The following is a 12,452-nucleotide window of genomic DNA, read 5'->3' as shown; positions in this document are numbered from 1 at the left end:
TCAAAAGCGCGGGTCAAAATCTAGTATCTTATTAAAACATGAACATTACAACTTCTTCTAGGTGGATTTTTAAAGTGGACCTCATATATTTAAATTAAATGTCTCATTCTTTATATATAATACATATCATAGTCTAACTTTGCATTGATGTATTTCCTTAAATACAATTCTTCTTTTTGTCCATATTCCATACATAATTTTTACATTTATTACATGTCGATTTAAATAAGATATATACTAAGAATACTAAAAATATTAATCGTTCTATAATTACCCTATACAATTCATTTTAAATTGATCAGTATACTTTCATTGGCCATATTAATTTTATTAGTACGAATAACATTAAGTAGATAAGTCATAGACACATATATAAAGATATGACTATTCTTATAACTACGTTGTGCCTAATCTACTTTCTAAAACAAATAACACATAGCTTCATATATTGTATAGAATATAGTAATATTGTATAGTATTATACTTATACAATAATACTAAAAACAAACCAAACTGAAATATAATATATATCGAAAATGCTTTGAACCATTACACACAAAATATATTAGACCTCAGAGATAAAATTCACTTTGAAATTACGTAATAATTATTTTTAAAAATTAAATTTCGTAATGTACAAAAAAACATAAGTTTTATATAAAATTTTGTATTACAATAAAAAGACACAACTCGCACTTGCAAAATGTTATTTTTACATACGAAAGACAGTTTTGATATTGTTCTTTAAACACAAAATTGAATTATACAAACTCGATACTACATAAAACTAAACAATATAGAATACATTTTAAAAATAGAACTCGTGCAGGTGTGCATATGTTTATATAATATATAAATATATTATGTTACACATATTTTCATATAAATAATATCCCAATATAAGTTTTGTATGATAAATGTTGAAAATACAGAATATATAGCATTATATATTTTAAATAATACAGAAAAAAATCTACTTTACGTTATCATAAATTTTAAAAATCAAATTTAATAATTAAACACATTGCTTATTTAAACACATTAGTACACATTTTTATTTATCAAAATTTTATATTAATACACATTGACGATCATGTATAACATTTAGTAAAAACAAAGATAAAAAAAAAGTGACTCCCGCTCGGTCGAGCGGGTCATGATCTAGTTATATGTATATACTCATCTATGGATCAAACTTATTATACATACTCATCTATAGACCAAATATACGACGATAAATTAGAAATGACCCATGTCGCAAAAAGTGTTAATATGTGTTGTAATTTAGTACCGTTTGGTTTTCGTGTAACTATCAATTTCACGATAATTAATTGTTCTTTAGTTTTTTTTTTTTTGACTTAAGGCATTTAATTGTTCTTTAGTTTATCATACTATGTATGAAAACTATTTTTATAACCTCCCCCCTTAATAAAGAGGTTTCGATATTGCTTGTGTTTGTTGAAAGGGTAATTAGTATTTCTAGAAAAATAAAACTTGATAGAAAAGTGTATCTTTTTTTTCACTAATAGAAAAGCGTATCTTAGTATTGTTTTCTTAAACTATTATATTTCCTTGGGATAATATTCGCTGGTGAAAGAAACCCAACACTACATACAACTTGGAGAATCTACAAGCATGATGATCAAATAGCTTTAACAGGAGTAGAAAAAATAAAGTTGATCAAATAAAGAATATGGACAAAAGAACACGCTCGGACAATGATCACGAGCCAACAAGACCACAACTCTAACGATTATATAATATAGTATTAATGTAACAAGAAGAAAAAAATGTTACAAAAGTATCCATCATAATTTCTTCGCTAAAATGGATCATACTATTGCTAATAACATCAATGTTCTATAGCGCTCGACTAATAATGGAGGTGAACATCTAGTTTTAAAAAGAGTCAAGCTGGTTTAAGTTGTTCAGATGAAATACAAAAAAACACGCAAGGGTCCGACTATATGATATTTTTGAAAAAAAAATCTTGAATATGATTTAAAACAAACTATTAATTAAACTACACGTATATGAAAATTTGGTTTAGGGGATGCATTAAAAGGCACATACATATATTTTTTTTTTTTTTTTGACAACAATAAAACTACTCTATCGTGATTCCACCGATTCAGTGAGCCAAACCGGAGGGATCGAATCGACATATAACTTAGCTGATGGTGAACTCCTTGCCCCATGAGCAAGCTTGTCCGAGGCACATACATATATAATACCTATATATTACCGAGTTCCATCTTGTATTCATCTTCTTTTTGTGTTCCTAATATGTATTGTGCTATACTAATTCGAGTGTAAAATAATTTAAATTTTTAATTAAATATCGAGATATGTTGTTCTTAGTACAATTTATACTTATATGACCATTACGAAAAATATGAAATTAGTTTATTTTGTTTTCTCTTTTGAGGTACCCGTGATTAATCATAAGGCAAGCTCAATTTGGCCTCTTTCTCCCTTTTTCTTTTGCACGTTGGGGCCTTCTTTAAACAAAAGTTGTCGAAAATCATACATAGCTACATTAATCTTCTTTATGTATACTTCATTATATGTTTCCTTCGTTGACGATTTCGTTAGATCTTTACGTGGATGTATAGACAAAACGAATACGTTAAATAAATAATTTTCTTACATAGGAAAAATTCAAATCTAAACTGTGTACTATAACATATACGTGTGTGTCCACTAAATTAAATTAAATGTAAGGGAGATGGAGATTTGAGCCACGGCAGACAAAGCTGTCTCCTTCAGATCAGCCTTGGAATATGAACAGTAAATAAATAAATAAATTTGAGCAACTAATTTAACATTTTCATTTCTCGACATGATTATAGGAAATTGTAAAGTACTTCAAATTTCGTTTAATGAATCCAGTAGAATATATAGCTTCGGGATTTTAAAAGCAGATTTTAAGGCTTCATTGAAGTTTTTCTCAGACAAGAAACATTTCATACGTTAAAACAACCAATGTATAAACTTAGGTTTTATGAATGTACATGTTAGTTAATGTAACAGCATAATTCCCGAACAAAGTGAAGTCCAATGTTCGGATTCTTTCCAGCAACAGCAGGAATATACATATAGCTCGAATTTTGAAAATGTCTTTTGCACACTCACATAGACAGTTTGGAGATTCAAAAATTATTTAATCGGTACTTCATCCGTTTATCATTTAAATATTTTTTACACATATTAAAAAAAAGATTGAAATACATTTAATTTTTCGATAATGACATTTGTTTTAACCAATAGTATTGGAGAAAATATAATTTATTTATAAAATTAATACATTTTGTAACTAATATTAAAATAAAAGTAAGTAAATTGCATCGAATTTACAAAAAAAAAATTACCTACCAAAAAAATATTAAGTGACATATTTTAAGAACCAAAGGGAGTATATACCACTAATTTTCCCATTTTAATGTTACTATTTGTTATGTATTTTAATACATAAAGCATGTGTACCCTTCAACTAGATATAAGTTTCTAAGTAGATTAGAACTTTAGATAGCAATGTTCTTAACTTGTAAAATTTCTAATTGAACTTAATATTACTTTTATTAACTATGTTTATTTATAAACTTATATCAAAAGGAAAACATATTTTGTATTTATTTAATCAACCTCAGGTTTACAAATTATTGGACATGCTTTGATATTTATTATGTAACTAAAAAAAAAAACTAGTAATACATAGACTCCGAAAATACTTTTATTACTTGCATGTTATTTGTAAACTACGAATGAGGCGCATGTAAGATATGACATAACAGCGTTCAATAGGAACCACTTAAGTGTTTATAGGTAGACAAATGTGGAGAAGTGTTGAGAAGATGAGAGGGGTCAAAGGAAGATAGGTAGGGATTGTCTATATCTCCCAGCAAAGGGGTAGGAAATTGATTGGTAATAAATGTCGTCTGAATCCTACATTATTTAAGGATGTGCGTCTATATTCTTTTCAGTCTGTTTAATTGCTGCCTGTGACAATGTAATAACAATCCATACACCATATTATATCATCATCTTGAATCCGAATTTGGTTAGGTCGAATGAAATGAAACTAAACTCGATTGTGGGTTCTTTAAAGACATTTTATTGATCAGTATATGGTAACAAACGGATTACAAAGAGATAAAAAAAAAGAATGTCGGAGTTTTGTTAAAAGCACCGGCGAGAACACAAAACAGCTCGATTGATTGGTAAAATCCTAGATATTGCCATCAGTATTTTGTGGTTGGTCCAGATTTTATAGTCTCGGCTCTCTTCTCATCCATTCGCCCTAAGACGTATTCGTTCTTAGGGGGTCAGGCCTGAGCCTATACCCTAATAGGCTTCGAGTAGAACGAAAACTCTTCGAGCCGACGCTGATCAGGTTAGTCGATCTCGTCCATAAAGCCAAGTCGATCCAACGAAAACCTGAGTCGATCGATCGACCTTATAAGCTGAGTTGAATTTGACTGAACTCCTGATGTTTTTTTTTTTGTAACACAAATTTATATTAAGAAGGCTCAAAGAGCGACGTTTACAACTGAAACATAAAATTCCGGAGCTCTGCTCGACGGTAGAAAGAAGCTACAAAACCATAAATAACAACTAGAAATAGAACCATATAGGGGCGAGTCACGCTCAGCGAAATGAAGAAACCCAAGGAGAAGCTTCACTTTTGATCCCATGGCTATTGTTCGAAAGAACAATTGATAGTCGTAAACGACGTTGAAACACCTATGTGGAGAGGTCGCACTGATGATTGGCAAGAACTTTAGGTGAGAAGCTCCAGATCCGTAGACAATATCAAGAGAACAAAGTCCTATATGACTTGATTTGGCGCTGAAATAAGTACGATCAACTTTGAACTCGATAGGGCTTACCGAAGAGACTAGGTGAATCTCAAGCTCTAGCTTCACCTCCCGAGAGGCGCTTGGAGAAATGAGGTTTGATGACAATGCTGAAGGTTTAATTGGGTCCAAACCTCGGAACTCAACATTACCCTGTCGAGCCCAACAAGTTGTAACCGAAGACCTAAGCAAACAGTCATCACTCTCGATCAACCAGAGTGTGTGTGAGCAAACATCGGATAAGAGGTAAAAAGCTTTGGGGTGGGTGGGTCTCTGTGTAACAGCTCCGCTATGAAGGTCGCTACTCTGTGAAGAACCATCGACGTTTGAGATGGTGTAATGTGATGGAGGCGCAACGTTGACGTAATAACGAGCAAATCTGACGCCTCCACACTCTTGCACAGTAGTTTTGGCAACAACGAGCATGATGGGATAACTGTAGAACCGAATCTGTGAAGAACCGTCGATGCTTGAGACGGCGTAGTATGTTGGAGTCGCAACGATAACGTGGTAACTTACAACTCTGGCGAGTCCACACTCTTGCACAGTAGATCCTGAGACGATGGTGTTGAAGTGACGAAGCTTGACGGTGGCTGTGGTGTTGAAGGAGATGTGACAGTGGAGTTGGACGGGATCGGAGAGCAGTCGCGGACCGGACGCGTATGATTTACCGGAGATAGTAGAACCTATCTCTAGCCAAAGAATGAAGGACATCACGACTGCTCGAAGAACGGAGGTAGTGGTTTGCGGTGTCGGAGGGGAATCGTAGATGGGAGGACTGACGTGGAGTGGTGGAGGCTCGAACCGGTTAGATCTTTCTCCTGTGCCCTCAATCTTAGTAGATATGGCTCTTGTGACCCCAAACTCAGATTTGGCTCTTTTGAGGAAGCACGGAAACAGAGCACTCGGCGTAGTGGTGGTGTCGGCTCCGCCCCGTAGGTGTGGGAAGACGGTGGAGGATTTTTCGTTGGTTGAGATGAAGGGGAGAGCGGGTGGTATCACCGTGGAGGGGAGGAGCTGAAAACGGCGAGGATCTTTTAACCGAGAGATCCAACTCTCAGATCTGTTGTTCCAAACAGAGAAACGGTAATGGGGAGTTTTACGTTGAACAGGGGAGACACAGTGGCCTTCAGAGGAGCTGACGCTAGGGCCACCGGTGGTTTTCATGGTGGTGCTTGCGACCAAGCTGCACGAGCCAGCTGCAGATCCGACGGGGACGAACTGGAACAGAAGAGCAGCGGGGACGATCTTGAACGAGAGAGCGACGAGGACGTTGAAGATGATGAAGAGACAGAGCGTTAAGGAGCCACGGGCCCGACGCCGGCGACCATGGGCCTCACCGGCGTCGAGATGTGAAAACGGCGGCGGTGGTGCTGCTATGTTCTCTCTAGGGCGAACGCACTCTTATCTCTTCTTTTTTTCTTACATTATGCAAATGAACTCCTGATGTTAATGGGCGAAATTGCGTTATTCGAAGGGGCTTGTGAGGAATGTTAAATTCCTCCCCAACACATCACTCACTACAAAACCGAGCTTCGTAAATCACCGTATTATGATAACCTTGAATATGAAATGAATATAAAAGAAGCAAATCATGTGGGTTTTAATTGGAGGAGTTATGAAAGTTATGTCATTTGTGTGAGTGTGTAGGTAGAGAGAGATGGTCAAAGAAAAAATGAGATGTCAAATCAAATAACAGTAAGTGAGAGAGAGGGAAAAAAGAACTGTTGATACCATCAATCTTTGCTCCCAAATCTGCCCAACCCATCACACCCTTAGGGCTCCACTCTCTTCTCTTTTGTCTTTTATCACTCTCCTTTACATTACTTTTTGCCCCTTCTTCACCCATTTATCATCATCTTCGTGTACATTCATACATGTGTATCCACTTCCCTTATTTTTATAAATAAATGTGTATACACATGACTGCATGCATACGTATGCATATGCAGCAATAAAGGAATATTCACTGTTCACTCATACTTTTATACACAAAAGAAATTAGGTCAATATCTATGTATATATAAGCCTCGATAAAGAGATAATCGTTTGGTTTCGAGTTTTAAGATAAATTATAAAGTGAATCATGTATAGATAAAGAGGTCTGATGTTCTTTCAACGAGCAAATATATCTCTCCACTAACAAAAGGTGGAAAAGAAAAAAAGAGAGCATATTGAAAAAGCTCTTTACTGGAGGAAAAGCCTCTCTTTAACTGTAATCCTAGTTACACAATCAGATCCAAATTGGATCTTGAATTCTAACACTACAACAAACTGACACACAACAAAAACAGTGACTAGAATAACAAGAAAATCACTTGCAGTCCGGTAGTATGATTTGTTTCTTATCAAGATAAAGAATTGGCTTTAGGAGCTGCATTTAATTTACCAAATGCAAATTTAATAAGGTGATTATTAATTGTACCGAAAAGAAACCAACAAAAACTGATTGAGCATATATATATATATATATAATTACATGCTTTAGCACAAGGAAAAAATGTTAGAATAACAGTATTATACATCATTATTTATTCGTTATATATATATATATAGATTAATCAAATATATATACAAAATAGCAATCTTTCCGGAGAAAAACATATGCAAGTTTTTTAAATTTTCATTTTTGAGTATTTGTGACCATTTAAATTCAAAATTTTCTTTGCGTTGATCAGTGAATTAATGAGTTTCTTGGCATTGGCATTAGCGTAAGACAGTCAACTATGCATTAGGGATCGTAAATATGACAAATATACACAAGGTATTTTAATTTGGCAAACGATTAAAGTATCTATTTGATTCTTAGAGCACCATATAAAAAGATAACTATCACAAAAGATCCACATACATATACGTATTATAATATATTTCAACCATATGGCATCCGCATAGCATCATCACATCATTATAAAACAATAAATGAAGTATGATAAACTATAACTTTATATTTGATCTTCCTAAGAAAGTTTTGCAATTGAGTAGTAATATTCTCCAGTGTCCATTCTCTCATTATTCTCCATGATATCACTAGACAATTAAGTAGCATTATTTAAGTACTATTAAATAATATATTCAAAGATAACACCACTAGAAAGCAACTGTCTTTCAGAAAGAAAGAAAAGAATCTGTTTATTACTCGAATTAAATTATGGAAATATTCATTATGATCTAGAGAATATATTATATATTTAAAGAAAACTCTTTTTTTTTTTTTTTTTTTTTTTGATATCTCTGGTTTCTGGGCAGCCACTTTCCCAAATATCCCCCGAAGGGGTCCAGCGCCCCAGCAGTAAGGATGTTAAATCGTTGTGGCCGGGTTTCGAAGCTGGGTGGCGGGCACCTCAGCCGAGGTTCCATTACCACCAGGCTACGAAACCCGGTTTAAAGAAAACTCTTAACATAATGCAGGCATGAATGGATAGCATCTACGTTTGTAGTATTTTACTATCCTAGCAAATATAGGTCAAACGTTTATGATTTATTTCCTTCGAAACGAAAAGTAAATTAAATCCAAAATAATACATAAACAAGTAGATAACGTGGACAACCTCATTAGTTGGAGTTATACATTCATTTGTAACAAATTTAAGTAGAAAACTAGAGAAACATTTTTGAAATTTTCCAAGTGATCCTGATCATTTTTTTATATGACCACTTAGATGATCATATAGCTCTTACTAGAGAAGCCCTACCTCCATCAAAACGTGGTCCATAGATTTAGGCATTCTTAGAATTAATATATATACTGAGAAACTAAGTACGTATATTAATTTATAACTATTTAGACTGCATTGACTCATGATCATTGTCTAATTGTTCTACCTCAGAGGCAGGTTCATCTTCTTCATCAAACCCATCAATGCCATAAGCTCCATGGCCATTTCCAAAAGCCTTGATGTGATCTTTCAGAGATCTCTTGTGCTTGAAATCAGATCCACAAATACAATACCAAAGCTTACCACAATTCTTCTCATGTGTTCTCCAGTCCCCTCGGACCGCGAAAACCTTTCCACATTTTCTACACATAAAAGGCTTGATTCCATGCTTCCTCTTGTAATGTGTTTGAAGTGTTCTGAAGTCTTTCAGAGGCTTTGCCCTTGGATGGTCAATGTTGTTGCGACAGCCTGGTGCGCAGCAGTAGCATGGAAGCCTCAGCATTCCAGTTGGCTGCGTTCCCCTTAGAGATTCGGGTCCTTTTCGGTATTGTGATCCATGTCCCCACATATGCATCTGTAAACAAATCGCGTGTGTGCATATATATGATCATGCAGGGTTTGAATAACTCATAGTATGTCCGAAAAGTTGATAAGGAATTATGTTTTATTACCCATTTTGGTAACATGTGTCTACTCTAAGATGTTATGATAATTCTAACCACCATACATAGATTAACTAGCATATTAACCTTGAAGTTTATATATGTAAAAGTCAAGAAGATTTTATTCAGCAACAAAAGTGTTACACAAATGCTAAAATGTGATAAATATAGAAATATACTAAAAACTAAAAGAGTTGATAATAAGATATATAAATGCATGCTTAGGGAAAACAAAATAATCAAGGGTAAACAAAAAAGCAAGATGCTTAGTTCATGTCCTTTTTTTTGCACACATCTTATATAGTTCATGTTCATTACAAGATCTTATCAAACTCATATAAAGAGAAAATGAAGCCATTTACTTATTGGAAATATATAGGTATCTGAAATCGTATGAGTACTGTTATTTTACACGTTAGACATTAAAAGACTCTCATACAAAAAAAGGATGGCACACTTGCAAAGACACAGAGACTCTGAAAGTACTAAAGACATAAAGAACATTTACTGTCTTGTTAAATCTCAGTCCCAGTGTTCACAGTCTCAAGTCTCTCGGTTCTTTGTAATGCAATGATTTATTCATGCATCAGCAAGCAAAGACTACGTTATTTAATAGATTTGAAAACAGTATACATATACGTGCACAGATTAAAGGTGAAGACTATTCTTTTTTGTCTTTTCGAGGAAACTTAGTGAGCAAACAAAATTTCTTTGGTTTTTACCTTTTGGTTTTAGTCAGAAAATGAAGAAAGAAAACGAATATTTCAAAACATATGCATATGTTAACATACATATATAGAAATAGATTAGAGCGAGTTTAGATTTAAGAACCTGCATGTTGTTGTATCTGTTGAAGGTTTTGAAGCAAACAGGACAAGAGAACTGAGTAGGGCCAATGAGAATCTGAGAAGGTGTAGGGATCCAATATTGACCCTTGTTGAGTCTGCTTATTCTACATCCGCCGTCTCCACCGACTGAATCTTCATCGTCATCTTCTCCTCCTCCGGCGCCACCGTGATGGTAGTCGTTGTCGAGATCTTTCTTGTCGTTCATGTCTTCAAGATGATGAGTAGTGGGCCTGGAGGAAGAGGAGGAGGAAGACATCATGAGCAAAGAGGCCATCTCTTGAGGACTAGGGCTCGGAAGGCCTATGTGAAGAGCAACGGTGACGTCATGGTCATGGTCATCGAGGTTATGATTATCTTGATGGTGATGATCATGATCGTAGTCAACATCCATGGAGATTGAAGGTAGTTCTTGAATTTGATGGTCATGGTGGTGTTGTTGTTTGTTGGCGGGGCTGAGGCTGAGGAGAGGGAGGGCTTCACGGAGAGGAGGGGAAGGAGGAGGAGTTGGTTCTGGCGGTGGACGGTGGAGGTTGCTGGAGTGAGGGAAGAAGAAAGAAGAGGGAGGAGGAGGAGGAGAAGGGTTAGTTGAGGAATTAGGGTAATGGTGAAAGGGATTGGACTTGAACCAGCCTGTGAAGAAATTGGAATAAGGATCAGTCATGGTGAAGAGAAAAAAAGAGGGGGAATAGTTTTCACTCTTGTGGGATTATCTTTATACAAGAAGACACAAGGATGGAGATGAAGATGGAGATTGTGATGGGATGGGGAGAGAGAGGGGTCCTTTTCCACGGAGAGAGAGAGAGAGAGAGAGAGAGAGAGAGAGAGAGAGAGATTATTTAATGTGGAGTGATTTTATTTTTGGTGCAACCTGAGTGAAAACTAGAAAATTCAGACTTTAACCCAAAAACAAAGAAAAACAAAACTAAAAGAGCAGGTCAAATACGAATGTATATTAGTCTACACAGTAATTATTTCATTCAGATATGTAGGTCCTTATTATTTGTAGAAAACTATTGTGTCAATTTTAGTTTTGAACTACCGCTTTTAGACAATTTCTTTTAACTGGAGGTTTGTGTTAATATTCACTATATTAAATAAAAAGTCTACATTTGACATTTAAAATGTAGAAATTTGAACGTTTGATCTTAATCCAATTTGAATATGTCTAATACCTTGGTTTTAATGAATGTATCTAGATTTTGATTCGTGATCTTTATTGATTCAAAACTGATTTGAAAAAAAACTACCACTATTTTTGTTTTGAATCACAGTATAATTTTTTAAATATTTTTATCGTTTGTTTCTCTTTTCAAAATATAGTATTTGTTTGGAATAGATTTAAAGATGATATGTGTAATTTAATAGTATATATAATATATTATGTGGAATAATGTGTTCTCATTAATATATATTATGTTTTTGAAAATATGATTTACAAAAAAGAATGTGTAATACTATGTCTAGATACAATTGTTTGCGTATCGTAGTCTTTTAGACTAAGGGTATGATTCGTTATCACCCACAAACACAGTTTTTTTATTTAGTAGTGCTTGTTGGCATTTTGAAAAAATCACAGAAAACAGTATACATATTATATTTTAATTTATATTAGAAACCTTTAAAAAATATTTTCTATAATTTTTAAAAGTTTAATAGTATGATTTTATAAATATAATTTATATATTATTATAATATTATGATTTTTAATACTTTATAATTATATAAAAATATTATTAATTTATTATTTAATATATGTTGCATTTGGTAGTTAATCAGCCGTGAGAGTCCCACAAACGCACTAATTTTTAACCACTACACCAGTCGTATCAATCTCTAAAAAATGCTTAAAACCGCAATTACCCACATCCACAAACTCCCGAAACCGTACCTGCAACCATTACGGTTACCCCAGTCAGACTCTAAGACGAAGACTCCAAACTTTTTATATTTATTTATTTATAGTTTTAAAGGATATTATTTATTTATAGTTATATATTTAATTTAATTAATAACTATAGATGATTATTTATTTATAACTATATATCTAATTTAGTTAAGAACTATATATATTCATTGTATAGTAAACAAAATAATTTTTGTATTACCAAAATTACCATACTAAAACTGTGCAAGTACGTACAAAGTATTGCACATCTATGGATTATATACTCAAAACTATAAATGCGGTTTCATACAAACTACGTTAAAATTTGTTTTACAAAAAAAAAACTACGTTAAAATTTGACTAAAGATAATATGAACAGAGCCTTGAGGTTTAGGGCTAGCTAAGTTGAAGGTGACCCAAACAAAAACATGCACCAAAGACAGTGATCTTTAGCCAATTATGACAAAACAAAAGCTACTTGATATTGATAAATTGGTTGTATATATGTAATATTGTTTACTTAATTATATCAAGTATGAGTA

The 12,452-nt window shown here is 33.8% G+C and overlaps 1 protein-coding gene across 1 annotated transcript; it reads right to left on the bottom strand.

Moving 5' to 3' along the window:
* Positions 1 to 8,363: 8,363 nt before the first annotated feature.
* LOC108856470 (zinc finger protein WIP2) lies at positions 8,364 to 10,828 on the bottom strand. Its single transcript, XM_018630279.2, has 2 exons — positions 10,009 to 10,828; positions 8,364 to 9,089 (listed from the first exon to the last, which is right to left on the bottom strand). Exons 1-2 carry the CDS (start codon positions 10,684 to 10,686, stop codon positions 8,637 to 8,639), a joined length of 1,131 nt encoding a protein of 376 aa, XP_018485781.1. The 5' UTR covers positions 10,687 to 10,828; the 3' UTR covers positions 8,364 to 8,636.
* Positions 10,829 to 12,452: the final 1,624 nt, after the last annotated feature.

The sequence above is a fragment of the Raphanus sativus genome, chromosome 5 (genome assembly GCF_000801105.2).
Source record: "Raphanus sativus cultivar WK10039 chromosome 5, ASM80110v3, whole genome shotgun sequence".
Lineage (NCBI taxonomy): Eukaryota > Viridiplantae > Streptophyta > Magnoliopsida > Brassicales > Brassicaceae > Raphanus > Raphanus sativus.
Note: the sequence above shows the minus strand (reverse complement) of the source record. Positions and strands in the feature narration are given on the sequence as shown.